This window comes from Anneissia japonica, unplaced genomic scaffold (assembly GCF_011630105.1).
Source record: "Anneissia japonica isolate Jap-2015-1 unplaced genomic scaffold, ASM1163010v1 scaffold426_len1935630_cov189, whole genome shotgun sequence".
Taxonomy (NCBI): domain Eukaryota; kingdom Metazoa; phylum Echinodermata; class Crinoidea; order Comatulida; family Comatulidae; genus Anneissia; species Anneissia japonica.
This window is the reverse complement of record NW_022713172.1, coordinates 1385854-1413047: the sequence shown is the minus strand read 5'-3', so window position 1 is coordinate 1413047 and position 27194 is coordinate 1385854. Positions and strand designations below refer to the sequence as shown.

At 33.5% G+C, this 27194-nt stretch overlaps 1 protein-coding gene across 4 annotated transcripts in view; it reads right to left on the bottom strand.

The window, feature by feature from the left end:
- Positions 1 to 27194, bottom strand: part of LOC117108369 (growth factor receptor-bound protein 14-like) — a 59185-nt gene that overhangs the window by 7423 nt on the left and 24568 nt on the right. For 2 of the 4 annotated variants that reach the window (XM_033250365.1, XM_033250366.1), the window contains exons 3-9: positions 24017 to 24351; positions 14286 to 14351; positions 13316 to 13481; positions 5421 to 5542; positions 4945 to 5034; positions 4630 to 4770; positions 1196 to 1306 (exon numbers count right to left, since the gene is read on the bottom strand). In XM_033250365.1, the coding sequence (XP_033106256.1) occupies positions 1196 to 1306; positions 4630 to 4770; positions 4945 to 5034; positions 5421 to 5542; positions 13316 to 13481; positions 14286 to 14351; positions 24017 to 24351 (1031 nt within the window). Of the gene's footprint in view, positions 1 to 1195; positions 1307 to 4629; positions 4771 to 4944; positions 5035 to 5420; positions 5543 to 13315; positions 13482 to 14285; positions 14352 to 16709; positions 17181 to 17397; positions 17522 to 24016; positions 24352 to 27194 lie in introns of those variants that run through there. The other 2 variants (XM_033250368.1, XM_033250367.1) reach the window with 2 other exon arrangements.

The window sequence follows — 27194 nt, the reverse complement described above, 5'->3', positions numbered from 1 at the left end:
CCCCCTGGGGTAGTGTTGTCTCGATCGATACACTTTCGGCACCCCCCGCCCTTTTGACATCTCTGGATCCATCCCTGATCATACCCATATATAGGCAAATTACAGGTATATGTCATATAACACTTGGTACTGTGAACAATTAACAGATTGTTTGATCATGTGACTAAACAACTTGATGTACTAAAGTGATTAAATCTGAACAATCTGATCACTTTACCATCATTTTCATCACTTAAACTTGATCTCATCCACCTGTTTCGTTTTACCAGCTAATTTTGGTTTGCCAGGCAAAAAAACTTCTTTCAATATGATTTAGATTTTCCTGACGTTAACCAGCTGCTGGGATATAAATTGAATGCAGTAATAGCTCCAAAGGAACAGGCAACGGATTACTAACCAACAGCGTGAAGCATTCCACTGGACAGGTATAGAAATATATACTAAAAAATGTACCAGTTATGAAAGCAAAAAAGCAGACCCAACTCATTATTGATCATCATATTCTGCTGATTGCTTCAAAACTACATTTGAGAATTGTAATTTGTACGATTCACACTTGTGGACGTGTGTTACTTCATTGTCCTTGCATAGTAGTAGTGAATATATCATGATGCTTTGCATGCATGCAACATCAAACGCACGAATCACAAATAAATGCTGAAGTTCACGACCCATGTGGGGCTAATTACTTCTAAACGTCACAACTTAACTCAAGATTACCATTCCACCAATCAAATTCATAAAGAATTGCACCAAAAAAATGAGGATGACTGCTGGCAATTCTTACAATGAGTAACCAAAGACTAGACATAGCCAGGAAGATGAATCTGTCATGCAAGATAAGGGGGTATGCAAGGTTTTATCAGATGGGGTAGGGAGGCCTACAGGCCTATCATCATTATTAAAAATCTAGACTCATTATTGTTCCTCCATTGAATTTACATTTATATCCATTATCAATATCTTAAAGTAGGCCTGTCTCACTCTAAATAAAGACCCCTCCTATTAAAGACCAATTTCCTGTGGTCCCATATTAACAATGTCTTTTACTTTTATTATTCTAATTACAGACCAAAGCTGCTAAAAACAAAGGAAACCCTCATCCCAAAATGGTCTTTAATTGGAGAGACCTGTATATTTTTTAGACTTAATTAAAATTAAAGTTTTGGTTAATGACAAAAAATGTACTACTTACTCTTATTGTAAAAACATACTCAGTTGGTGAGTGGTATTGCTTCTTTCCATTTATTGCATAATGAAGCTCTAGTCTATCAAATTGCACATAACATGTTAAATGTTTTGGGTCCTGTAACAGAAAGAAAAAACATCTTGTTGATTTTTAACTTGGTAAGTAACACATTGAATGATTCTATGGAGTACTATTACAACAGAACAAATAAAAAAGACATTGTTGACAGGGGGGGAATAAGGCAAGAATCTTTTCGCCGTTTTGGCTTGTAAAATTCTAAAAACGAGAGGCAGCCAATCAATGCAAAAAAGAATATGAAGCATAGTATTTCAATTTGGCCTGATGATGATGATGCTAAGAGATCAGAATATCAGATTAGGAGATCCATATAGATGAATGTTCCCTTTACAGCCATCTGCTTTGCCTTTCATTAAGTACCTGTATACTCTTTTGTGATTGGACAAAAATAAAAAATAAAATCTATCACATCAATGAAGATTCTTGGCAGTAAGTAAAGTGATAGCCTATTAAGTAAATACAAAATATAAAATTACCAAAACAATGAATTACAGTTTGACAGGGACATCATTTTCTACAAAATGTCTCTGTTTAAAGATTAAATATGTTTGATCACACAGAGACTTGGTAATAATAATAAAATTTATAATAGAGTTCATAGTGAATAAATTTAAAGACATCTGACAGACATTTCTTCTATTGAATCTTTGATTGCCAAAAACTTACATCTCTAGCTTATAACATATAATGTCAATCATGCTAAACTTCACTATCTGGGGGTCTTTCATATGCCCTTGGGGGCACTGCTGTACCCCTAGAGGCATGATTATGGCTACTGATTTAACCACCATAACCTAGCAACTATCACCCTCGATTATGCATCAAACTCAAAGTGGTGACTGTTACTATGGTGACAGTTATCTCAGATGATTGGCAGCTCTGTATTCTCATCAGTTCAAATTGTTCAGGCATTTTGTCTGTGGTTTCCATAGCAACTGAACTCCAGTGAAGTTGCCATCGACTGCCATTTGGTGAGATGAATATCAAATTGCCTAGCTGGCACCATGGGAGCACAGAGCCCTGTGGCTTCAATGTAACGACAATGCTTAAGCAGTCAGCTTTGCACTTTCATGACAATTGTCAATGGTTTTTATGAGGTACCGTACACATCTTCATATATCAATACTCATACAATTTTTAAATATGTATGAATAATTCACAACGTTTTGTACAAAGAATTTACAAGGAAATAAGAATTTTAAAATCAAATGTAAAAATTTAAATTTTACTCTAAAAAATATATTGAATGAATATTTATTTCTTAATTAAATATAATTAACTAAATGACAAAATGTCATATAAAAATCGGGAAAAAACAAATCAAAAATAAAATGGTTAGCAATTAAAATCAGTTAAATTGGTTCTCAAAAAAAATCTTTCTGTATCTGGTTTATAAATAACAAAACTCTTCATGTGTGAAATGAATTTGATCCAATCACCGTTTCACTTGTCAAAAAATCCCACACAGAAAGCAAAAAATAAAATCATTTTACAGTGAGAAGGAATATAAAAGTAATTTAAAAGAGAGATGAACCGAGGTTAATTGACAGTCAGATTTAGTTGCAAGAATCTGATGGGTTTCTCATTATTATATTGATTATGTATAAATCCTTCAACTCCGCGGTCATTAAAAAGTCTTGTAGGAGAACACTGACACTATACAACCTTTAACCACCTGATCATCTGATGAAATAAATGATTTGAGAAAATACCAATGAAGCCCTTTAAAAACCCTGTAGTCACGATTGCTTACTGTACATAATGGTACAATAGTTAGCTTGGTGGTTAAGAATTTTGCCTTTAAATTATTGTACAAGGTCCTGGGTACTAATTCTGCAAGACACCAGGAATTTTTCTCAGAAGCCTCCTAATTAAACTTGTGGCAAGACACTTGGTAAGAAAGCAATAAATAAAATAAATTAAGATATACAACTAAGCTGTGTATAAAATGCACACAAGTATCAATAATACACCTACACACCTACAACCCAACCAGTGTTTTTATCTCAAAAACCATATTTTTACACATTGTGTACCTGAAAGTTGAATGATTTTATTTTAGCTGCATATGTTATACAGGTGCTCAGGACACAGCATCTACATAAGCATGAATTAATAAGGGCTCACCAAAGAAGTAGTAATGTAACAATGTGGGACTACTTGCCTAAGTGATAATAATATCACCTTGAACATGCTACGGTGCAATGTAAATAAAAAAACAGTCCCAAATGCATGTCAGTAACAAACTTTCAATATTTACAATCTACTTTAATATTTATATAATATAACCCACTGTCATAAACTGTCATAATAATTCCTAAAGGACATCAAGAAAAGTACAAATAAAATTAGTTCTTGGAAGATAATCACAAACTGTCAGAACAAGTGAATTTAAGTCAAGGATGAGTACGCAAAAGATGTGAAGACACACAAACCTTTCAAAATTGTGTTGAAAAATTCTGCTACATTGCGTAGGAGTCGTTAAGACGGTAACTTAATCCTCACTTGAGGTCTATTGCCTAAATATCGTATCATATTCAATTTATATTTCAACGATGAACACATCAATTGATTTTGGCTGTTCAAACACACTTTGACTGAAGCACCTGCAAAAGTCTAAGATGGTTTACCAGGGCCTAAGAAAAAGTGAGCAACGGCACCTGCATGTTCTTCACATTATATTATCATAGTCCATTTAACTCTGGATGAACCGAGCCAGGAGGTTTTTTTCCAGCATGAGGCGTAAATATGACCTGATTAAGTTGACGATCAGGAAGGATGGACTTACAATGACAACATGAAACAGTGTCTAGTGGTTTTACACGCACATGGTGTAGGCTAGTGATTTCCATATGTTCTTGAGAATCAAATGAAGCTGATTAACAGAACAGTAATCCAATTGATGCAGGCTGATGCATTGGAAACGAGTCAAGGTGTAATGTGCTTGCCACATTACCACAAAAATTATTACCAAGAGACGTGCTACTTAGGCGAAAGTCTCGTTCCTGGTAGCTATTATAAGGTCCGTTGAAAGCAGATACTGCTCTGCTAGGCCGAATTAATATCAGCACTTGCAATTTTAACACGCAGAATTGCCTTAAAACTCTTCTACATATAGCATAGCTTAGCACTGTATAAATAGATACCACGATGAGGCCAAATTAACATCAGCACTTGCAATTTTAACATGCAGAATTACCTTAAAATTTAATACAGAAACTCTTGTACATATAGCTTTGTATAAATAGATACCATGATGAAGATATATATTAATTGAATAAGACAACCAAATGGTCAGTTGATCACCAAGCAATCAATCAATCTACTGTATAAATAAAACATGTATTATACAACTGTCTTACCTTTGAAGTTCCCTTCGTAGAATAGTATAATCCGGACTGTCGTAAGATAAAATAGTGTTTTTTCCACGACTTCTTGTGTCCCTCGTGAGAATGCAAGTATCCTTGAATTTTAGGTACTTTGTCCCCTTTCAAAAATAAATTCTAAATCAAAAGAGAATATATAAAATGTGAAAAATTTATACCTTAAAAAACACAGTAAAAGTATATCTGAATTATAAGTGAAAATTAAATGTCACAATTTATAATCAAAATATATTGTTTTTGAGTGGGACATATTTTGTGTACATTTATTTTAAATTTATCATCAGATTTTACCTTCAATAGAATCTGTTTTGTTCGTTCTGCTTTTTCAGAGAGGCCTTCTAGTTCATCTGTCATCTCTAGCATATGCATTGGAAAAAATTGCTAGAGAAATAGAAAATCAAACAATAAGACACACATACTGTATGATATCATGGTACTATTAGAACCTTAGGGTTCTCACTCAAAGTCATTAGATTGATAATATTGACTGTATATAATTGACTGTATAAAATTTCTTCCCTATTTCTAGGTGGCGACTTGGTGGCATGATAAAAAAAAAATACAAAAAAAAAAAATTCATTGTTTTTTATGGCAGTGATTTCTCACCAGGCCAAACATTTAATTTATTAAATACAATATTGTTAAATAATCTATAGATAGAAACAAATACTGGTAATAATCAAATATAGATTGGTAAGAGGCAAATAAAAACTGGCTTATTCACTTAACATATTTTATTTGTAGGCCATTTATATCTGGTTACTTACACAAGGGTTCTGAAAGATTTCATACTTTCTGAAGTTTTTCCTAAAGTAGATCTTATTGCTGCTAGATTTAGGCCAATTGTTGTAAACTTCCAGAACTTTTTCATGGTCTTCTAACGTTCTCTCTGTGGAGCAAACATACACAAAATGGAATATTACAACAAGTGATAAAAGATATATTACTGTCCAACTGAATAGTTAATGGAATAGTTTCTTGATACAATCTAGTTAGTGAAGACTGTAAAGTGATGGCAAAATGTCAAAGATTTCTACAACCTTTGACATTAGGAGACAGATCAATCAGAGTAGATATTTTAAGGAAAGCGAACATCTTAAGGTGAAGAGGTCAACTTGAAAATATTCATTTGGGAACACTCCATCTCCGTCATCACCAAGCACCATTCTTGTGAACTTCCCTGTAGTCAATTAATAGAAAGTGACTCTTTTCAAGATATCAAACACATTGCAAATAAGTCGCATTGCACAATATAAATCTATCACCTGGAAGAGGACATGGAAGTGAGAAGAAATAAGTATAATAATTTGCAAAATGAGGTCCACTTTCAACAGGATCAGGTCACATTCAACCATCTGTCATGATGTTTTAATATTTTCAACCAATTACCCACTTGCTGACCTCAAAAAGGTCATTAATATGGAAGAATTCACTTTTTCTGTTCCCAAGTTTCTCCTAACAAGCTATCATAAATGAACTTAAATCTTCCGGTCTCTTAGAAAGGACACAACTTCCCTTGGAAACCATGATTAGCCTCATGTTATTTGGTTTGGTACAAGATACTGAGCTAAATGTGTCATATTTATAAAATTATACCATGTTACATTCATTTAACCTTGGAATTGCAATATATATTATTTATAATTTCATAATCAACTGATGATGCTGTCTCTTATACACATCTAGATGTGTATAAGAGACAGATTTTCTGAACACAATCCCTGCGCTGACTGCTTACTCTATCTGCAGAAAAATATAATGATAAATATATTAAACTGTATATTTAGAAAAATAGGAGATAAAATTCAATACTACGTATACAGGCTAAAGCTATCTGGCTGCAGCTAGGCCTAATTAAAAGAACAGTGGGCTAGCACCGCACCGCCGACCCCAACAGGGATGCTCACTGAAATACTACAGGCCTCTACTAGCGAGACCTATAGGCCTCTCTTGACGTTGGCTGAAGTAGAGTTACGAATGGCGTGGTATTTACCATTTATGTAGACTTGAAAGTTACTTAACTACATAACAAAAAACTTAAAAGTAATATTACTCGTGGATATCGTCTCGTACATTTTTTCTACACACAATTAAGTGATATGACGTACGTATCGGCGGTGTACCAACGTCCCCTAAACCTACGCTCCGGAAGATATTAAAATGATAATTTTTGTAAAAGTTCTTATGATTCGAAAATGAAGATGCACTTACGATATATGGTAAATAGATTATTTAGTATTAGTGTCTTCCAAAAATAAAACTGGATTATACAATGTAAGTTACGGAAATAGCGATATCAAACACTGTACTACAAAACTCAATGCACTGCGAAACAAAAAAAAAATTAAAAAAAATGGACGATCAAGGTTTGTTTAGCCCAGCGAAACCGGTAACAAGGAAACGTGGAGTCACACTTTTCTCCATTACTTTGACCCCGAGGAGATGCTTGTATCTGATTGGCTTTCACACAAAAGAGGTCACAGCTCGCTGGCGACCCGCTCGCAAGCGGCTGTTCACATGGATCAAGAGCGAGCTGCATCGAGAGCCGCTCGCGAGCGGCTTGTCGTGGGTCACCCACGACAAAAACCGCTCTTGAGCGGTTGTTCACATGAAGGCCCGGCTCGCGAGCCGATCGTTCGCTTGCGAGCGACCCAAGACATGTGAACGCGGTATTAATATTTTCAACCAAACTACCCACTTGCTGACCTCAAAAAGGTCATTAATATGGAAGAATTCACTTTTTCTGTTCCCAAGTTTCTCCTAACAAGCTATCATAAATGAACTTAAATCTTCCGGTCTCTTAGAAAGGACACAACTTCCCTTGGAAACCATGATTAGCCTCATGTTATTTGGTTTGGTACAAGATACTGAGCTAAATGTGTCATATTTATAAAATTATACCATGTTACATTCATTTAACCTTGGAATTGCAATATATATTATTTATAATTTATCTCTGTTAAAGCATCTGGAAACCAAATTTTAAGTGAACCAAGTTGACAAACAAATTTATTTATCTTATCTTGTATTTATTCAACATTATTTAATTTTGACTATATTTTCTTAATAATAAATATAACAATAAAACAATATTGGAGAAAATAAGCAAAGAAAAATGAGGGCGTGTTTAATAGAAAAATGAAATGAGCTTTATTTGACATTGTCCAAAAATACGTGCAGCAAAATACAACTATAAAAATAGTGACTTCTTAATGAAAATTCAAGTGACATAAAAATACTGTATGTTATTGTAAAAAAAATATAATTTAATTCGAAAGTGTATTGGATTATGTGTTTGGATTGTACTCCAATCCAAACAAGTAATTCTTTGTATGGAATGTTCATACTCTTTAGCACCAGGATCTATTTCAATAGTTTGATAGGTTATTCCCATGAACTCGTTTTAGCCCAATTATTACATTATCAGTCGCTGATGGATATGGTTGGAGAACTGGGCCAGACGTAGTAGTTTTCTGTCTCACAGGGTAACTTAATTGTCTCATGACATTTCCCTCAGAAAACCTGCAGCAGTTATGATGGGCAGACCATGGGACAGCAGGTTTTGTACTTTAGGACCTAGATATTTGTGTCATTGTTAGAAGTAGGTTACTTCTTGTGATGAAGTCCACCTTAAACTTATCATTTCATTTCATATTTATGATCTCATCATAAGAATTATAATTAATCAATATGGAGTTAATAGTTATTAAAAAAATATATATATTAATACCTAATTATTTTTGAATAAATCCGTGGTTTTGAAATGATCTATCCAGAATCAATATAGGTCTATGAATTGCAATTAGTCATCTGAATAAACCACTGGATCAGTTTGGATACATGCCTACAGATATTAATAGTCATCATGTGTAACCACCGGATCAAGGCGCGTTGAGGCAGCAAAGCCATCCAAGATTATCTATATCAGTACGCAATCTACAATAATTCTTGTCTCCACAGCAAGCATCGTCACAAGCTAATATGCGCAGTGGAATTGAACTGCATTGCTATGTCAACAGTTTATGGTAAAACTTTCAAGTTTCTTCAAACAAGAGTATGGAATACTATAAACAAAACTTTATCAGCACTAATGAAACGTGCACACTTCACTCATCTACTAAGCGCTTTCTTAGAAACAGTTGAAAGATCATGGGATGCGGACGTTGATGTTGTCGTTAAATAAACGGGATCCTTTGGTAATACAGCTGCTTTCAGCCTCCTGTTCATGACAGCTTATGTTGAATCAATTAAATCAATTTCCTATTCAACACATGCTGAAATTGACTTTCCTTCCCAGAATAAAACAAATGTAAGCCTAATGACCGCATTGTGAACAAGCCTGTGACACTCCCCCCATGACTGACATCCTGGGTCATTGTCCAGGTTAACCCCTACTAAGAATTCTATGAAAACCTCAAAGGTTTGATCAAAACCTGCCTGGCTAAGTTAGATATCCGGAAATTCTATTTGTATTTGAGGCTGGATGGTTAAAAGTTCGCAACTACTGTGTATTTCAATTTTTAAAAATCGCATGAAATTGTTGAAGGTGAGAAAAAAATAATTGGTCAATTACTGTAGAATCAAATGGAGGTGTCCTTTCAGCCAAAAATTGAAGACTTAATAAATACTGTTATCACTTAACCTACTTAAATTTAAATCTACCTTTAAGCAGTTTAATTTCATTTAACTGGATTATATTTTAATACTGAATAAAACAATGAGTCAAAACTATTTCATATCATACATATTCACATGGTTCATAAATAATCATGTTATAAAAAACTAGTTCACTTTGTCATTAGTTTCTTGTCAGTACTGGCGCCAATTCAGAGCACAATTAGGCAGTCTGCAGATTCACCAAATTTAGGATGTAATTGGGAACAAATCTAGAGACTTAAAATGCAAATCCTTCATCTGTAATGAATATTAAATTCCTGTATGATGAGAGGCTTAGAAACTTCAAGTCGTAATATGCTTCTTTGCACGTATTCATGAATTATGCGCTATTACAAACGACCTTCAGTCTGCATACGTTGTAAGCTGCAGGCAAATATTAGCTAAAATACTCCATATTATGAATAATATTAACAAAAATAAAAATTTACAAGACTCAATCTCAACTAAATTTATGTATATGAGTGGCAAGAAATGTAGTACAATAATAACCGAAAAAGACAGGAATTTTTTTCTTTTATGCTGTATTTCTAATGTTTGTTATTGAATAAAGTGATTAACTTTACTCCTACTACTATTCTTTCTCCAAAAATAACCCCTCACACTGTAAATTCTTCCCCCAAACTTGTCAAATGTCCTTTCATCCACCTAATTCATGATATGCGGCAGACCGTATTCATTTACCGCAGTTCTCTTGACTGTCTTTGTACCACTCACCTCTATGTTATCTCTTCATAAGTATGTTTCACAAACCTCTGGGACCAGCACCATTTATTAAGTGACAAAAATTCCAAAAAAGATCGGTTATCTATTTCTAGTGAGCTTATTTTGCTGCCGACAAACGTTTACATACAGTAAATATTGTGTACAAGTAAATGTATAATCTTTTATCTATGAAGATAATTGATGAGAGTTACTAAAAATAGGTTACTGCTGAACCACATTCAATATTATCCACAGTCTGGCACTACAGTATATCATTCCTGATGTGATCAAACTACTTTAAATTAAAGGTGAAGTATGCAAATAAGTAGTGATAAAGCTAATTTAAATTAAAGGTGAATTATACCAAAAATGGAAAAGCCAGGAATGTGAAGAATCCATGTAAGGCACACCTTTTACTATATACTTTAATAGCATATAGCATATAGAAGTGAATTCAGCAAATCTGTTTCCAATGACAACTGGCGACAAGAGGATTAAAAGGGAAAAATCAGCTATTATATTCTCATTGAGAAAAATATTTAGTATCTGCTTGCAGTATCTTGCGATGTCCCCCAATGGTGTTACTTTAATAGAGCAATGTATATAATGATGCTGAAATTTCCTTGAAATCCAGTTTAAATGCAACTTGAGAATTATTGTTTTTAATTTACTATTTCTAAAATATGCCTACATACCTGCATATAGGATAGGAAATAAAATAAATCATTTTCATTTGTTATATACAATTTACTTGGATCAATATCTAACAAGTAATGTACTACACTGAAATAAAATAAATAATAATTAATATAAAATCCAATTGGAAGCTAAAAAGTACAAAAATTTATACTATCGAATTCATTGATTAATAAACCAAAGTACCTAAAAAAAAAAAAAAAAATTAACCTGTTATTGTTGATTTGATTGCACAAAGATTTTGGCTCATTTTTTATTATCTTTTCTTGTAATTCTGATCCAGCTTTTGCTTTAATTTAAAGCGCATACATTTCTACCATTCTGCACTAGGCCTATATAAAAATACATTTATTATTAATATTAAGTATATGATTAATTTAAAATCTAGGCATGTCAATGTACCATTATGTAAGAAATGGAGAAGTTTAACAACCTGGTAAAGGTAGTCGGTTTATTGGATACAAATTACAAGGATGTTGCCACCAGGTAAAATCAGAAAAAGAGAGTTCAATTAAAAATGAAGCCATTTAGATGAATTTAACACCATTATGATGGCTCAGGTATGCCCAAAGGCACCCTCATCTGCCTAACAACAAGGCCATCGAAAGACACAGGTGAGACATAAATGAGTAAGAACAGTACTATAGGGAAGATGTGCTTCAGGTATGATCAACATAAAAGGAAAAGAGTATTTTAATGATTGTTACAGACAGCTGATACAGGTAAGGTATGCATTAACTTGGAGCGGTTAATCCTTCAGGGCATGTCGTTGCTTTACCAATCAACTTATAAAGCCAGACAACTGCAATAATTGCAATACCTATTCAATTTTCAATAGCAGCCTAAAGCTAGGTAATTTATTTCTTTATTTTATTGATTTCTGTATTCTATTACTTGCAAGTTACCTGTTAAGTGTAAACTGGCAAGTTGAGAAACACTGCCGGCAAAACTTTTATCTTGTTAATTTATTTTTGTCCAAAGGTTATTTAAAATTTATTATTATATCTACTTCAAATGAAATAAACAATTTTCAAGTTTTGGTATACTTATACTGTCCTGATAAATTTATTTTTATCTATCACTGTTTGAAATTTTAAAAAGTAAATTTACTTTTTTCAAAATTACACTTGATTGTTGTGGTTTATGTTGTAACCTACTTTATTAATTGGCAGTTGAATACAGGTATATAAAAAGAATAGGTCACGCACACAAAGAATTTATTATTTATCTCACTTTCCTCTAACATGTGGCATTTAGCAACAGTTCATCATTCATGAAAGAATGCATTTAGTTCAAATTACTGTCTGTGACCGAGGCAGACAGCCAGGCTTGCAAGAGACAGGCAGAACTTTCGAGAGACAGGCAGGCTAAGTCCGAGACAGGCGGGCTAGCCCTTGGATGAAGTGAAAATGGTAGGATTTAGGCCAGGCTGGTCGAAGAAGAGAAAACCAGATGAAATCCCAGATGAAACCTACCAAGCTTAATTGACATTGGCAACTGTTTTTATGTCCAGGTACATTATAAATACTTATTAATCCTTCATAATCTTTATGCAAGGAGAAAATATTTTATGTTTAAATATCGAAAGCATTCCTATACCTCTGGTTCCTTTTATATAGTGTTCTTAATTTGGATGAAAGGGATAAATTCTGTATGTTTGTGTTCCAATTGTTTACAGTATGTGCTTACCCCTATTGCTATTTGCATCATTACACTTCACACAAGGGTGTGTAAATTATTTGATTATGTGCTATAAGTGTAAACAGGGAGCTGTACAAGTGTAAGGTATAAATTATCTTTTATAATTTAGACATGTCACTTCTCTTCCACTTTTTATTTTGGTCAGCTCAGTACTATAGGAAAACAGAGCAAAAATTTGAAGCGAAAACAAATTGCTTACTGAAAAAAAAAACACAGTGTAACCTTAAGTTAAAATGAAATGAGCGATAGAAATGAATTGGAATGGGAGAAGAAAACTGGGTTAAAAATACTGTTAAAACCTCCAAGGATTATACACTTTGCTGTTGTAATATGACTTGTTTATTTCTGAAGAGATATCCCTAGAAAGTCACAATCAGGCCAGGAGTCTTCACCTCAATTACTCTTGAAATGGAGTTACACAGGAGTCCACCAATAACTCATAGAAGGCTCCTTGCGTACTGTAGCATCATTGCTACTAAAGCAGCCTGCTGGTCGCTGGGATTGAATGGGAGACACGAAGATTGCTCTTAAGTGGGCCGATGGGGTTTTATGAGGCATTCTGACAACTAATCTCTCTGGTTCTAACATATCAATGTAAATAAAAACATCACATCTCCATAAATCTCAATTACTAGGACTAGGTTGGCTAGTCCCCATAGACAGAAAAGCGAGCAGGTAGGAAATCAGGCTATCTAAAATAAAATTCAATTTTAAATACTGTAGGCCTACTGGTCATAAAAAACATCCTTATTTATCAAAGAACAATGTTATAAAATTCAATACAGCAAATAAGCATATTTAAATTGTCATTTATTTTACCTAGTCTGAAATGTATATAGACAAATACCAAATACAAAAATCAATTCAAAAATTAAGATTTATTTACCAAGTCCCTGGTCAGTGAGATGCTCTACCAAAGACCAATTCTTATCTTCAATTGTGTTCTTTTTCATCACCATAATTCGACAAACATCCATTGCATTATGGGATGGTTCCACAATTACTGTTGTGACTTTCCAACTACCATCTTCACAGTAAATCTTGATTGGAACCTTGGTTTAAAAAAAATGAAATCAGCAATGAAAAATGTAATGGAAAACATTTTTATAAAGATATTTTATGGATAATATCAATTAACATAAAGTCTAGCATCAAATTAAGTTTACCTTTTGTAGGGCTACCCTGTAAGGGGATATACTATAGTAGTAGTTATTTGATATAGAAATACAAAGTAAAATCAAGCAGGAAACATTAGAGCATATTTTTTATATTTAATTGGTGGTAATCCTGACTACTGTAGTTGCTACACTTTGAGTTATTGAGCACGATGGAGGGCCATTTTGAAAACAGGCATGAGTAGGATGAATTATTTAAGGTAAGCCAATCAATTATAGGAGGCGATAAGATAGCTGGCTTTAATGGTGCTTTGTTTCATAAACCCTGGGATATTTATTGATATTTCTTGCAAGCATCATTGATTTTGACCATGTCCTCCACTACACTATTGATTGAAAAACTAAACTGACAGTTTGAAATCCAGTAAGGTAATCCAGGTACCTGGATGTTCCAAATGTTGTTAGCATTGCATAGCATGTTGGTCAAGGATTACAAGGGAAAACCAAAGTTGGAGAACAGAATTAATTTTAATTTAACTTATACTGTTTTTTATGCACCTTCACAATAATTAAGTGTGCCACTGTTAAAAAAGTGTCCTATTGAGATATAATTTAATAACTCAGTGCAGAACGGCTGTGATAGAAAGTATGTTGCAATGAATGAACAACATGGTAAATCTGTTAATTAGCAAGTTGTTCTTGTAGGTATCAATATCAAGTATTTCAGTGAACACAACTTACTGAGTTTTCTGATGGTATTGATTCCTGATCTTTCAGGTTGTCCTGGTTCCTAAAAAAGCACTCCTCCTGGAATGAATAAAAAATAGTAATTTAAGTAAAATATTGTTGAGAATGTCTGACAAATGATCTCTGTATACATCTTCATAATAGTTTGACGCAGCTCAATCAATTGGTACATCTCATCTAGATCATTTGAAATCATGCAACTTCCTATACACTTTTTTTTTTATAACACATTGTATAAGAACACTGAGGCTGAAATTGCTTGAAAATTAAAAATAAAATAAGAACAAATTGAGGCTGAGGTAAGAAGAGGTTTTTATTTATTTTTTTAATAGAAAAAACATCAAATCTTATCTGCACCTAATGTGGTATGTTTATGTAATACCCTAAAAAATACAGTACAGCAATACCGCTGTACAGTAATAATATTCTATCTTTGGGAAGTATGTAAAATAAAAACAAGATAAGAAAATTTTGAGCCTGAAATCAGCCAAAAAATAAGAACACTGAGCCTAGGCAAAATTTTACTGGTTCTTATAAAAAAAAAGTGTAGATGCTAAATTTTTCCTTTTTTTATTGGTCTTTCCCTATAAATATTTGTTTAATACTATGGCATGTTAATTACTTCTGGTAAAAAGAAAGAGAAAGGAAATAAAAGAAGAAATGAAATTCTGATGCAATAGCCTTCATAAATTTTTGTGTACTTAAACATTTGAAGTGGTGATTAAGAAACAGATAAAACAGTTTTTAGTGATTACATAAACAATGAAAATACTTAATTTTGCAAGCAGAAATTTGAGGGTATCTATAATATGTAAGGACTAAAGAAATAAATATATATTTTTCTATTATAGTTGACAGCTAATAATAACAATCTGTCTACAAAATGCCATTAAGCAAATTTTTATTTAAAGTTTATAGATTTGCTTGACAGAACCTACCACAAATTTAAAATTTGTGAATGCATGGAGGAGTTAATTTCTCCATGGTGAATGTGAAAAAATGTCAAAGTGACATACAAAGCAGACTATCTTTTTACTATTTATTTTTACTTGTGGTTGCATGCCTCTGTCCAGCTTTGTGTATTTAAATTGGTTTTGTGTAGGAGTAGAGTTATGAGACAACTTGCATATTTTGTAATAAACTTGCGAATTAATTTCTAAGCCAATTGTTTATTTAATCATTTAATGAAATTACCCCCAGCCTCGTCAAGGTGAAAGCCAATAAGCATAAATGAAATTTGTGCACAATTATTTTCTGTACATAGGTGACCAAATGTAGAACAAGAAAAAGATAGATGGACAACAACATGGTCATTTAAGAGTGGTCAGTATCATGTACGGTACCCAGTTTGGTACAGAATGACCAAGGACAGAAAGAAATTGCGATACATCACAACCAATCATACATACACCAGCCTGCATAAACTAAAAAATCCATGTGAAAAATAAAACATACATTAACAAAATATTTTAAATACCATTGTGAAAAATATATCCAAGAAAAAGAAATTCTCACAATTTTTCTGTTGAACATCACAGAACTAGAGTGTGTGATAATTATGAATGAAATAAAAATTCATGAAATGCATTGAAACCCATGACTCAATCTCATAATTTAAATTTAATGAGGACATTAACTGAGAAACTGACATCAGGATTAGAAATGTCAAGAGACATGGTATTAAGAGTGACGTACATTCTCAGATATTTAACACTATAAGCATGGAGTATGTAAGTACTGTAACCATTTCATAACAAGATGGGTCCATTGCATTACAGGTAGTCAAACTTAAGTTCTTCATTATGAACCAAAACTTCACTAAAAACATCTTATCTTATTGGATTCTGATCTACTTGGAGAAACAAATCATGATGTTTGGCAGGCAACCAAGCTAATCTGCAACTTTTTGACCGAATTAAATGAATACTGCACATGAAGTAAGACTGCAAAATCCTCACAATGCATATCAGTTTAATGTTTTAAATACAACAATCTTTATATACTGTATATAGTACCTCTATGGCATACAAGGCATTAATAAAAAAACAAAAAAAAAAACAAAACAAAAACGATAAAAGTATCTTGCAAATGTACTGTACATCATGCAATTCTCTACAGGCCTCCAGTTGAATACCCTTTGATTATAGATAATGTAAAGCTAATTAAGAAATTATTGATTAGTAATTCACTGCCAATTCTGAAATTTACAACACGTTAAGTATAGATATTAAATTGATCATGCATGCTAAAAATAAAATATTATTACATATGCGAAAGAAATCAAATCTTTAATTTTTGTTAAACAAAACAGATAGTCCTGTGGGAGTAAATATGCTAATTATTAATTTCATCTGATAAAAAACAATTTTTTCCACAATTTATCAGTAAATGTGACGATAAACATGTTTCTTTCTTTACCTGTCCATTCCGACGCTTGCGCCCTGTTGATAATGTTCTTCTCAATGGGCAATTATTTTCACTCGAAAATTTGCTCTCCATTAATTTTCTTTTAGTTGCTTCGCAAAAGAAATTGACAAATGCTGAGCAAGTAGGCATCTTTAAAAGCTAAAGATTCTCCGTTCTGATGTGAAATATCTAAAAGCCGAGCACAAGACGCTGTCCAAAAGTTTTAAATCCAGTTTTATGACTTCCAAATTAACGACATGAAAAAATGAACAAAAATCCAAGTGGTATTAGAACTTTAGCAATTCAAACTTTAGAAGATAATACCCTGTCTGAGGAGTTTACATGGCCCCTGGTCTAGTCACTTGTGACTGCTATCTTAAGCCTGTTACTAGTAAGTACTTTCCAAGGCTTGTCATATGCTGATTCACCTGAATTCTAAGACACATTACAGTCATACTGGCTGTTGATTGGTCCACAGTAGGCAGGCAGTGACCAAGTGGGTGGGGCTTCAAGTGTTGGAACATCTGTTATGGTAGAGGATCAGTGACAAGTCTATTCTTTGCGGGGGAGGTACCATCTAGCTACATATTGGATTCCTTTTTAGTATACAGTTGCATGGTTGCATAATGTCCGGTTGAGTTGGTGATTTAATGAACAGTTTTACACTCATATTATAGAAAGACAAAAAAAGTTGGAGAATGTTCTTCTCAATGGGCAATTATTTTCACTCGAAAATTTGCTCTCCATTAATTTTCTTTTAGTTGCTTCGCAAAAGAAATTGACAAATGCTGAGCAAGTAGGCATCTTTAAAAGCTAAAAAATGAACAAAAATCCAAGTGGTATTAGAACTTTAGCAATTCAAACTTTTATTTATTTTTTTTTACAATAGTGGCCTACATTTCTTTTCATAGAATTTATTCAATAAATTCATTCATTCTAGCCTTCCAGACACAACATTTATTTATTATTTATTATTTGGACATTCACTTTTTGGTACATAGTATAAAATAATTTGCATTAATTAAACAAACATTATAGAAAAGTGTAAATCTAGGGATGCAAGGATTAACAAAATCACTAGAGCTCGCAATCTTTTTAATCCATTATAATGAATCAAATTATTATATTGATTACAGCTCAACCAACACAACCAGTCTTTATTTTACCACTAGCTTGTGCTATACACAGTAAGTCCAATTCCAATTCCACTAGCTTGTGGCGTAGATCAGAACTAGCGTAGATGTTCTAGTACAGTACTACTACTGTTGCTTATAATTTTATATGATAAGCAGGCCAAGCCTCCACCATCAGGCATCAGACCCTGTAATTGCATCCATTAGACCCCAGCAACCATCCATCCATCAGGCAACCCCAACATACATCACCTTGACCAATGCCCTCAATCTTTGCCAGTTAACTGTACATTGGACTTGAAGGACATAAGCTCTTAAATTCTAATTCATCCACACACCTAAAAACACAACACAAACAAGTTTCAAATGGCTGAAATATCTAAACACAACTATAAGGCCCAATAAAAAAAATTATTAGTTTATCACCCTCGCACACATGCCTATGTTACTGGAAAAAAAAATTTGTGAAAACATTTTTTTTTTTTTTTTTTTTAATTTTTTTTATTTTATTTTATTTTATTTATTAAAAAATATTATTTATTTTATTAAATAGTTAAGTACATATTGTTTGCATTATCTAAATCATGTTTTACTTTGAATATCAATGCACCAGCAAACAACCCAAGGGTAATATTTGGCTTTAGCAAAATAAAAAAAATAAAAAAAAAAAAATCCTCCCTCCCTCATCACTTTTCCTGCCCAGATAGGGTGATAAACTAATAATATTTTTTATAGGGCCTAAACGTGTCTTTGAATGCATACATACATAACTGTTTCTCCATCTGATTCTTATTATCTTAGGAGTCAGCTAATAATAAATTAATATTTATGATTTCAATTATAATTACATACATACTATGAAAGAAGTATATATGCCCCGAGGCTTGCAAACATTATGGGTTGATTTGGTGTTAAGAAAACCTAGGATCATTGCAGGATTTGAACCCAAAATCTGACATAAAAAGCCAGTCACCATATCCACAAAGTAAACTTTTTTTTAATAGAATCTTCTCTGTATATGGTCAAATAAATAAATAGAAACAAAATGAGTAGGTAAAATATATCATAGCTATGTGCAAATGTACAGTAGCCTGCATAATATACCATTAACAGTCGTAAGTAATAAGAACCCTATTTAATAGGCTTTGGTGGATCAACCGGTCAAGAATGGTAGGATATAAATATACAAAGACTTATTGATAGCATGCAGACAGGTACTGTAGAAGCTATTTCTGTTTAGAAGTACACCCACCTGCAGATAAGACACTATTCTCTTTTATCTTTTGTCTGTACACTTTGTGAATGTGAATGTCTCTCAAATAACTTAGTTTGCTATCAGCGTTCTCTTGACATTTGTGTTACTACACACAGGGGCCACAAGTTGGAAGAAGTCATTCCCAGGAGCTCTGTTTAAAGGCACCTTTTTTAGCACACCTAATTTTGTTTTGCTTTATGGTGATACCAATCAACACTGTCTTCAGTAAGACGAATGATAATAAAAGGGTAATACAATAGGAAAAACATGCAGATTTAATGAATTCATGTCCGGTTGCAAGAGTGCAGGATTCCATGCTGATTTCCGCAACTTGCGGGAGATTTGTTGCCCTGCTAAACATCCAATGGTGAAGCACACCTTACAGGTGACAGCGCTTTTATGCTTTTACTTCTCCTCGGCTTTTATATCTAGTTGGTGAGATACTGTAGGTTATTTTCTTGGAGATGCTTGTCTGGTTGCGGAAGTCTCAATTTAAGCAACTTGCAGGAGACTTGGGGACCTGCCACACATCCAATGGAGAAGCACACCTTACAGGTGACAGCATTTTATGCTTTAACTATTCTCCTCGGCTTTTATATCTAGTTGCATGAGGTACTGTAGGTTATTTTCTGGGAGATTCTTGTCCGAGTGTGGGAAGCCGTCCTGATGTCCGCAAGTTGAAGGAGACTTGGGACCCTGCTAAACATCCTTATAGGTGACAGTGCTTTTATGCCCCTTTTACTTTTACTACTGAGCTCACTCTATATCTGGCACTCTCACTTGCATTGAACATTCTATGTATGAGCACTCGACTCTACTGAGTCCATTCTCACCATTACTACATTACTGAGCCCTCGTAACTGTTCTGAGTCCACTCTTCACCTATACTGAACAATCATATGGGGGGGGGGGGTGTCAGTTCCCCCGAACAAAAAAAAAAAGGAAAAAAAGGTATATTTGGGTAAAAATATATATAATACTACATTCAACTAGTCATTAATTATGTAGTACATACATACTGAGGCAACTATATTAGTTATCTCAATACTGTAGTACACAAAACTAACATTCTTACTACTTGGAGACTGAGCCCTGAGATCACCCAAAATGTTCAAGTCCCAAACTGCATGCTTTTTTTTTTCCAAAATAATAAAATCATTATGTTACTATACTTTTGTTTGTTTGTTTTTTAAATTTTTATCTTTTATCTTTGGTTTAATCACTTCTTTTGATCAAACTGCCTGACTGCGTTTATATTCAATTTTTATAGTGGATTTTTTTCAAGATGTTGACGTTATCTACTCTCTGTTTTATGACTGTAATCGTCTGAATTGGGTCACCAAATTACATAAAAAGCCAGAGCTTTGGGGATTCGCCCCTGGAACTCCCACCAGGGGTTCTGCCACTTGACCCTGCTAGGTGTCTCGGCTGTGTAGTAAAGCTGCTGGAGCCCCAAGACCGGGGATCTTGGGGCCCCAGCAGCTTTACTACCCAGGGGCCCTGATCGTATGCACCGAGTCCTATCTTACCTGTACAAAGCACTCACCACTAATATGTTGGAAATATTGATCACATTTTTAGGCATCAATATTTCAGTACATAGTATGATATTTGAAGAAATTAACTTTCTGTCAAGCATAAATCAATACAGTATGCATTAACATGCAATATAGTTAATGTGTGAATATGTATTCAGTAATTCTAGATGACGAGTGCCCATATTTTTTTCTGCATTAATCCCAATAAAGGTAGCTTTAAGCAGGCACTCAGTGCCTCACAAAAATCCAAATCCTTTCACTGTGAGCGCTAGACAATGCGACGCGCGTCGTCTTGTTGCGTTCTTCAGAGTGATGTCGGCCGATGACCATCAGGCACAATGAGTTTCCAGTTTTAAGCTACTGAAGGGTGGCCAATTCATAAGCTATGCTCAGGTTGCTCTTAAATTGGATTTAATAAACATCATGAAATTGATTAAATCGATTCTGAACTGAATTTTATTTTAAATCATAACAATTATTAATTCTTAAATTTTTTATAAAATTTATAGTACTATAATACAAGTTTATTTGAGGAGTTCAATAAAATAGTAGGCCTATTATAGGCCTACCATAAATGATCAAATGAGATGTCCTGCATTTATATAAGTTCAGCACCACCCTGGTGGTGGAGTTCAATAAAATAGTAGGCCTACTATAGTCCTACCATAAATGATCAAATGAGATGTCCTGCATTTATATAAGTTCAGCACCACCCTGGTGGTGGAGTTCAATAAAATAGTAGGCCTACTATAGGCCTACCATAAATGATCAAATGAGATGTCCTGCATATATATAAGTTTGGAGGCTTCAGCGCCACCCTGATTTGAGCATGGCACTTTTATAAAATATTTGAGTGTTAAAATTCAAACACTTGTAATATTCCTATCTGACAGGTTGCACATTCGTCAATCGGTTTTATTAGTTTTTCTACGATACAAAAGGTCACAGCACGTTGCAATGTTCTTTTGATAAGTTCCAAGACATTTATTCAGAGTAGAGACTATCTAATAAACACCACTGCGCTTCTTTAAAATCGATGCTTAGCAAAAACAAAAAAAAATATATATATATATGCTACGTTGTTATTCAAGAGCAGCACTTATTCAAGAGAAGTACTTTGATCATTTACGATAATTCTACAAGTTTATTAACATTAATAATACCATTTTCAGCAAACACATATGTATTTTGTATGTAACTTTATGTTCTAAAGACTCGTATAGTAGTTATAACTGCTCTGTGCACCAAGAAACAATCCCCTAGGCCTCTTTTTGATAAAAGTGAATATGCATGAAGGCTTTGATGCAAACAACAACATTTTTGACATTTATCTAATGGTTTAAAAATGTCAATTTATTTCGCTGGTCACTGGAAACAGTAAAACAAATATAATGAGCAATTGCCTCCACTCCCCAAGAGGAATTTACAATCATGTATTGATACTGTAACCTACACTGATTAAATACATTCAACATAAAAAATGTGCATCTTATAGTGGACCAATACTGTACCTCACAGGTGGGCCAATTGCCGCCTGACAGTGACTTGTTGCGGACTGCGAAAATTAATTAAAAAACATATGTGTGCAGCCCCACCAAACTCTTTGTCTAGAAAAACCCATGTTTTTTACGGCCCGACACCGATCTTCCGTAAAAAGTAGTAATACTGTAGAACTGAGAATAGAGTGTTATAAAAGCAGTCCATGAAATTTTTTGGAAGCACACTGGAAAAATTAAAGTTTGGATGCGGCCCAATTTGACCCACAGACTCGTTTTTATGCCCCCCTCCCCTGCCGTATGTATTTCTGGGAAAGACAACCCGATTTTTGTGCTCTGACCAAGGATGCCAGAGAATTGTCAAGTTCAAGATTTGAACCCCTGACATTATTGTTGAGATGCCTGATCACAACCATAGCACCAATCTCTCCTAATTATATGCTGTCAATCAAATGAAAAAAAAAATACCATGAACTGAGATCAAGAATAGAAATTATGATTTAGGCTGAGCAAGAGAGGGATCTTGTTACTGGTACTTTGCAGGGGGTGACAGTACTCAGGAATGACTCAAGACCAAGGAGAAGAACAAATTAATTTAGTTCTCTCACTAAAAGGAAACATTACCTAATTGAATTGAAAACCCAATGGAGATTGAGAGTAAATTCCAAGACACTGAGTTTAACATTGATTCATGTTGCAAATATGTGTATAATGCTAATATATATATGTGTGTGTATATACACCCCACACACACCTACATACACATATAAATACATATTATAATATAATAAAAAGTAATGAAGCTAAAAAAAGCTTGGGGAAGGAGATAGAGCTGTACTGGGAGCAGTTGGAATAGGAAAAGCTGTCCTAGGAAATGCGGCACTAGGATAGGCTGGTACTAGTGTGGCCATTATGAAGACCAGTAGCTTTGGGATCGTATTCTTTAAGAATGATATTGCATATTTCTCTACATTTGTAGGCTAGGTTTCAGTTCTCATTTTTCTTTCAGCGACATTGTGTCCTCACTATTTTGAGTTTCCAGGGCAGCATTCTCCAGGGTCCAAAATCTTTGCATCACACCAAAAACCCAATGCATCAGAAAACTAGCGTTAATAATAAGGAACAGACTGAAAATATACTGAGATTGCTGTAAGCAATTAGAAATTAGACACAATGGAACTGATGACTGATGTAAATCGAATGTAAAAAGCAAAATATATTGAATTTTCTATAACGAAACTGTGATAACAGAGAAATGTAGGCCTAATGCTTCTCAGTATTATTACTTAATGGCTATATTGTAGAAGAATAAAAGAGAACAATATTGCTTAACTATCAAAATTTGTATGGCTAATGAAGGTTGTTAAATAGAAAACTGACACAGTAATACAAATCGTAGGAGACATGAAGATTAAAAAAAAGTAGTAAAAACTAATGACACATTGTGAATAAGAACATAAAATAACAGATGAATAGTGTAAACCTATATACTGTAGTACATCTAATAGCTCAGCTCTGTACCGATTTGTGACTGACCTAAGTAATACAATGTTATTGATAAAACTCAAAATTCATCATATTAAAACTGCATTAAATTAAGTGCAATTAAATAATTATTTTGGATTGGGGTTAGGATATTAACGGATATCAGGTTAGGATATTAGGTTAAGATTTAAGGTTGTGCCTCCGGTTCTGGTTGGTAAAACTGGCCTAGTAGTAGAATGAAGTTAAAAGTAGAATGATAGGTAAAGTCCACGACCATAGCTTTTAAAAGGAATATAGTTGAGACCGGATTTTTAAGTTAGATTTTAGTTCGGAATTTTGTTCTTCATAGACTAAAGATTAAATTTCTTTTAAATAAGAGAAAGGGTGGTCTAAAATACTGCAGATCTCCTACCATTGATGTTGCGATTCTTGATTGCTGATAACCGCCAAGATCCGGGAATGGATCCGGGATATCACTCTTCATGCTCCGTCGAATTGGCAATGATTTACTCTTTACAAGGCTGCGGTGCTGTCGATGAAATCTCCGAACTTGGATAGGTGATGAAACCTTATCAAGAGGGTCAACGTTGCAATCTGAATAAGCTGGAGGTGAGCTTGAATGATCCGACGGCTCGTAATCCGATGATTCATTGAGGTATTCTTGACTCAGGAGGTGCTGTTCGTCGCTGTCCAGTGGCGTTGGAAAAGAACTCAGTCCGTTTACAAGCGAATCAAGATCTAGATCATCTAGAAATATACAAATAAAGTAATAAAATCAACTAATCAATAGATCGCACATGATTAAAAGGAAAAAGTAATAAAAGGAAATAAATGCATTAAAGAAGATTAAATGATTATGTTGAACAAAAGCATTGTAATAAGTATTAGGTTGTACTTTTATACTGGTTCTAGACAGTGGATTAGAATTCATGAGTGGGCATTTAATGGGTAACCATTGAAGTTTAAAAGGCTATTAGCATGTAGTAATTCAACCTAAATCGCCTTTTTGAAATTCCCTCTTGACAGGTTTCTTAAGCTTCTCCACCTATCAATGCTCAGTCTCATGGCAATCATCAAGGTGGATGAACAATAGAAATCCAACCTGTGTATTGTCTTCAAAAATATAAATTTGTTGGGAACATTAGTCTACAGCACAAGAGAACAAAATATACACTTTACAGATTTCTGGAAATCTTTAAGAAAAGAATAAGTACAGAATTTATGTTTTAAGTTGTTATCTGGATTTGCCAACATTCCTTCTCCCAACAATTTTAAAGTGTGCACATACAAAAAAAGTGTTTAATTTATTTTTTTGCATTCATAAAAAAGGTCAGTAAATTATGGTGTATTTATATAGTGTATATCAATTACCATATGCACTAAACATTTCCTATATAAATTATTCATTCTTGTAAGTCTATATTGACAGACAGGGAAAAATTGGTATCAATTATCATTAATTTGTATTAAATTTCCCATTATCATGATATTTAATTTCAACTAAAATCAAGGATGCATAACAAAATACATAACATTAGTGTGGTGAAAAATTGTGAAAGCCACAATTTATAAAACACTCTAAAATGCATCCACGGCCCACAAATTTGTCTCGGTACTCATTTGAGATGGCCGTAGCATTCAGAAATACTCTATTTGACAGCGTAACATAAAAAGTTATGAATGCCTGACATACAGTATCCTTTGATACATAATGAATTTATTGCTGATGATTGAAAGGATTTGAATTTTTGCTTCAGGGATTTTTCAAATTGGGCATAAAATAGTAATTGTATAAATTACCATATAAACGATAAGTTGAATATCAATTATGTATAGTCTAAAATATGATGAGCTATAACAAAAGTATACAACATAATAGGCATGAGATATTCCTTAATCAATACAGTCTGTAGACAATGTTCAAACAAGAGATATATTGATTTTGTTAGAGGTATTCATGATCTACCTTGAATATCTCTATCTCTCTGAGTTTTAGCCATTTTAATCTCTTACTAAATGATTTCACACTTGGTTAGCGATTTCTGTTTTTGGCTACTGTCGCAGGAGAGAACTGTGAAACGAGAATTGTGTGATATCGGATCAGTGCAAACGAAGAACAGGACTGTCGCTTTACAAGAGATGCTTCTTCAATGTTCTACTGTGCCTTTACTGGTATATGTAGGCTATATAATGCAATTATTTCTGTACTTTTAGATTACCACATTAGTATTACCTATATAATAAATATTTAAAAAATTATTACAAAATATTTACTTTTATTTAACTACTACTTCAAAACAATGAGTCATACAAATAGATGAAATAAGATATCCCAACACTGACAATGTTGCCATAACCTGCCTAATCCTCCTTCACAAAATATAATCCTTTGAGCTTGTTTTTCTGACAATATACTCACAAACACTTTTGTGCACATTACTATGATACAAACAGGAAACATTATCTTATATACTACTAATACTACACAAGTATTGCCCTAAAAGCTGTTTTGGGATATTTTAAAAAATGTTTTATGTTGAAAGCATTAGAAAATTAATTATCCCACTGGTCATTACTAGCAGATAATTAAATCCCCTGCCTGCTAGTTTACATTCTTATGTATTTAATACATTGTTTAATTGCTAATAAACATATAGAACAGGCCCGTAGCCAAGTCCTTTCAAGGGTGGGTTTTCTGGGCGTGAGGTATTCGATTTAAGCCCTGGTGGGGTTGGCAAAACCTCCAAAGCAAGAGGATTTTTGTGCTTTATGGGTCTAAATAATGCTATAAAAGCAGATATGTTTGAAAACGTCTGTGTCTAGGTGGGTCTGCAGTGCATTATAGTTGGGTTGGAGGACTCATTTGGGAAATTTAAAAAGGGGGGTTCGCCATAAAAGAGGGGGGTTGCTAGAAAAGTGGGTTCTCCCGAACCATAAAAATCCATTATTTTGTTGTTACTGTTTTGTTTTTCTCTATTGGCCCATTCACCATATCAATGACGTGAGTGTGTTGCAGCAATAAAAAATAATATAATTGGGCAAAAGGTTGGGTAGGAAGCTTAAGATGCTTGACACATGATGGATAAAGTATGATGAATGACATCTATAAACAAAAAGCTTTCACACACAGACATTTAACATTTGCAATATTTCAAATTTGTCAATTACCGGTACTATCTACAACATTTTCTGTTGTATGTTGGTAAATGTAGGCCAGCATACACATTACATCTCAAAAATACCCACATTACCTAAAAAATGTTGCGTTTCCTAGAACTTTTTTCTGGGCTACCACTTAAAAAATACTCACGAATATAATAATTATAATGATCATTCAAATTCTAAATGTATAATTTTTCTGAAAGAAATCTTTTGGATAACAAGAAATATTTTTAGTTTTTTGTGTAGAATTTGCTTTGCATTATTGCAAAGCGATGTCATAGTTTACAATAAGAATGTAATAATGTTATTGGACCTTTCCATTGTACCTAAAATACAAATGAAATAACAATATAATATATAATTAGTGTCTGGGAAAAAAAATATCTAGACTTCAAACGCGAATAAAAAAAAAATCTACAGATGCAGAT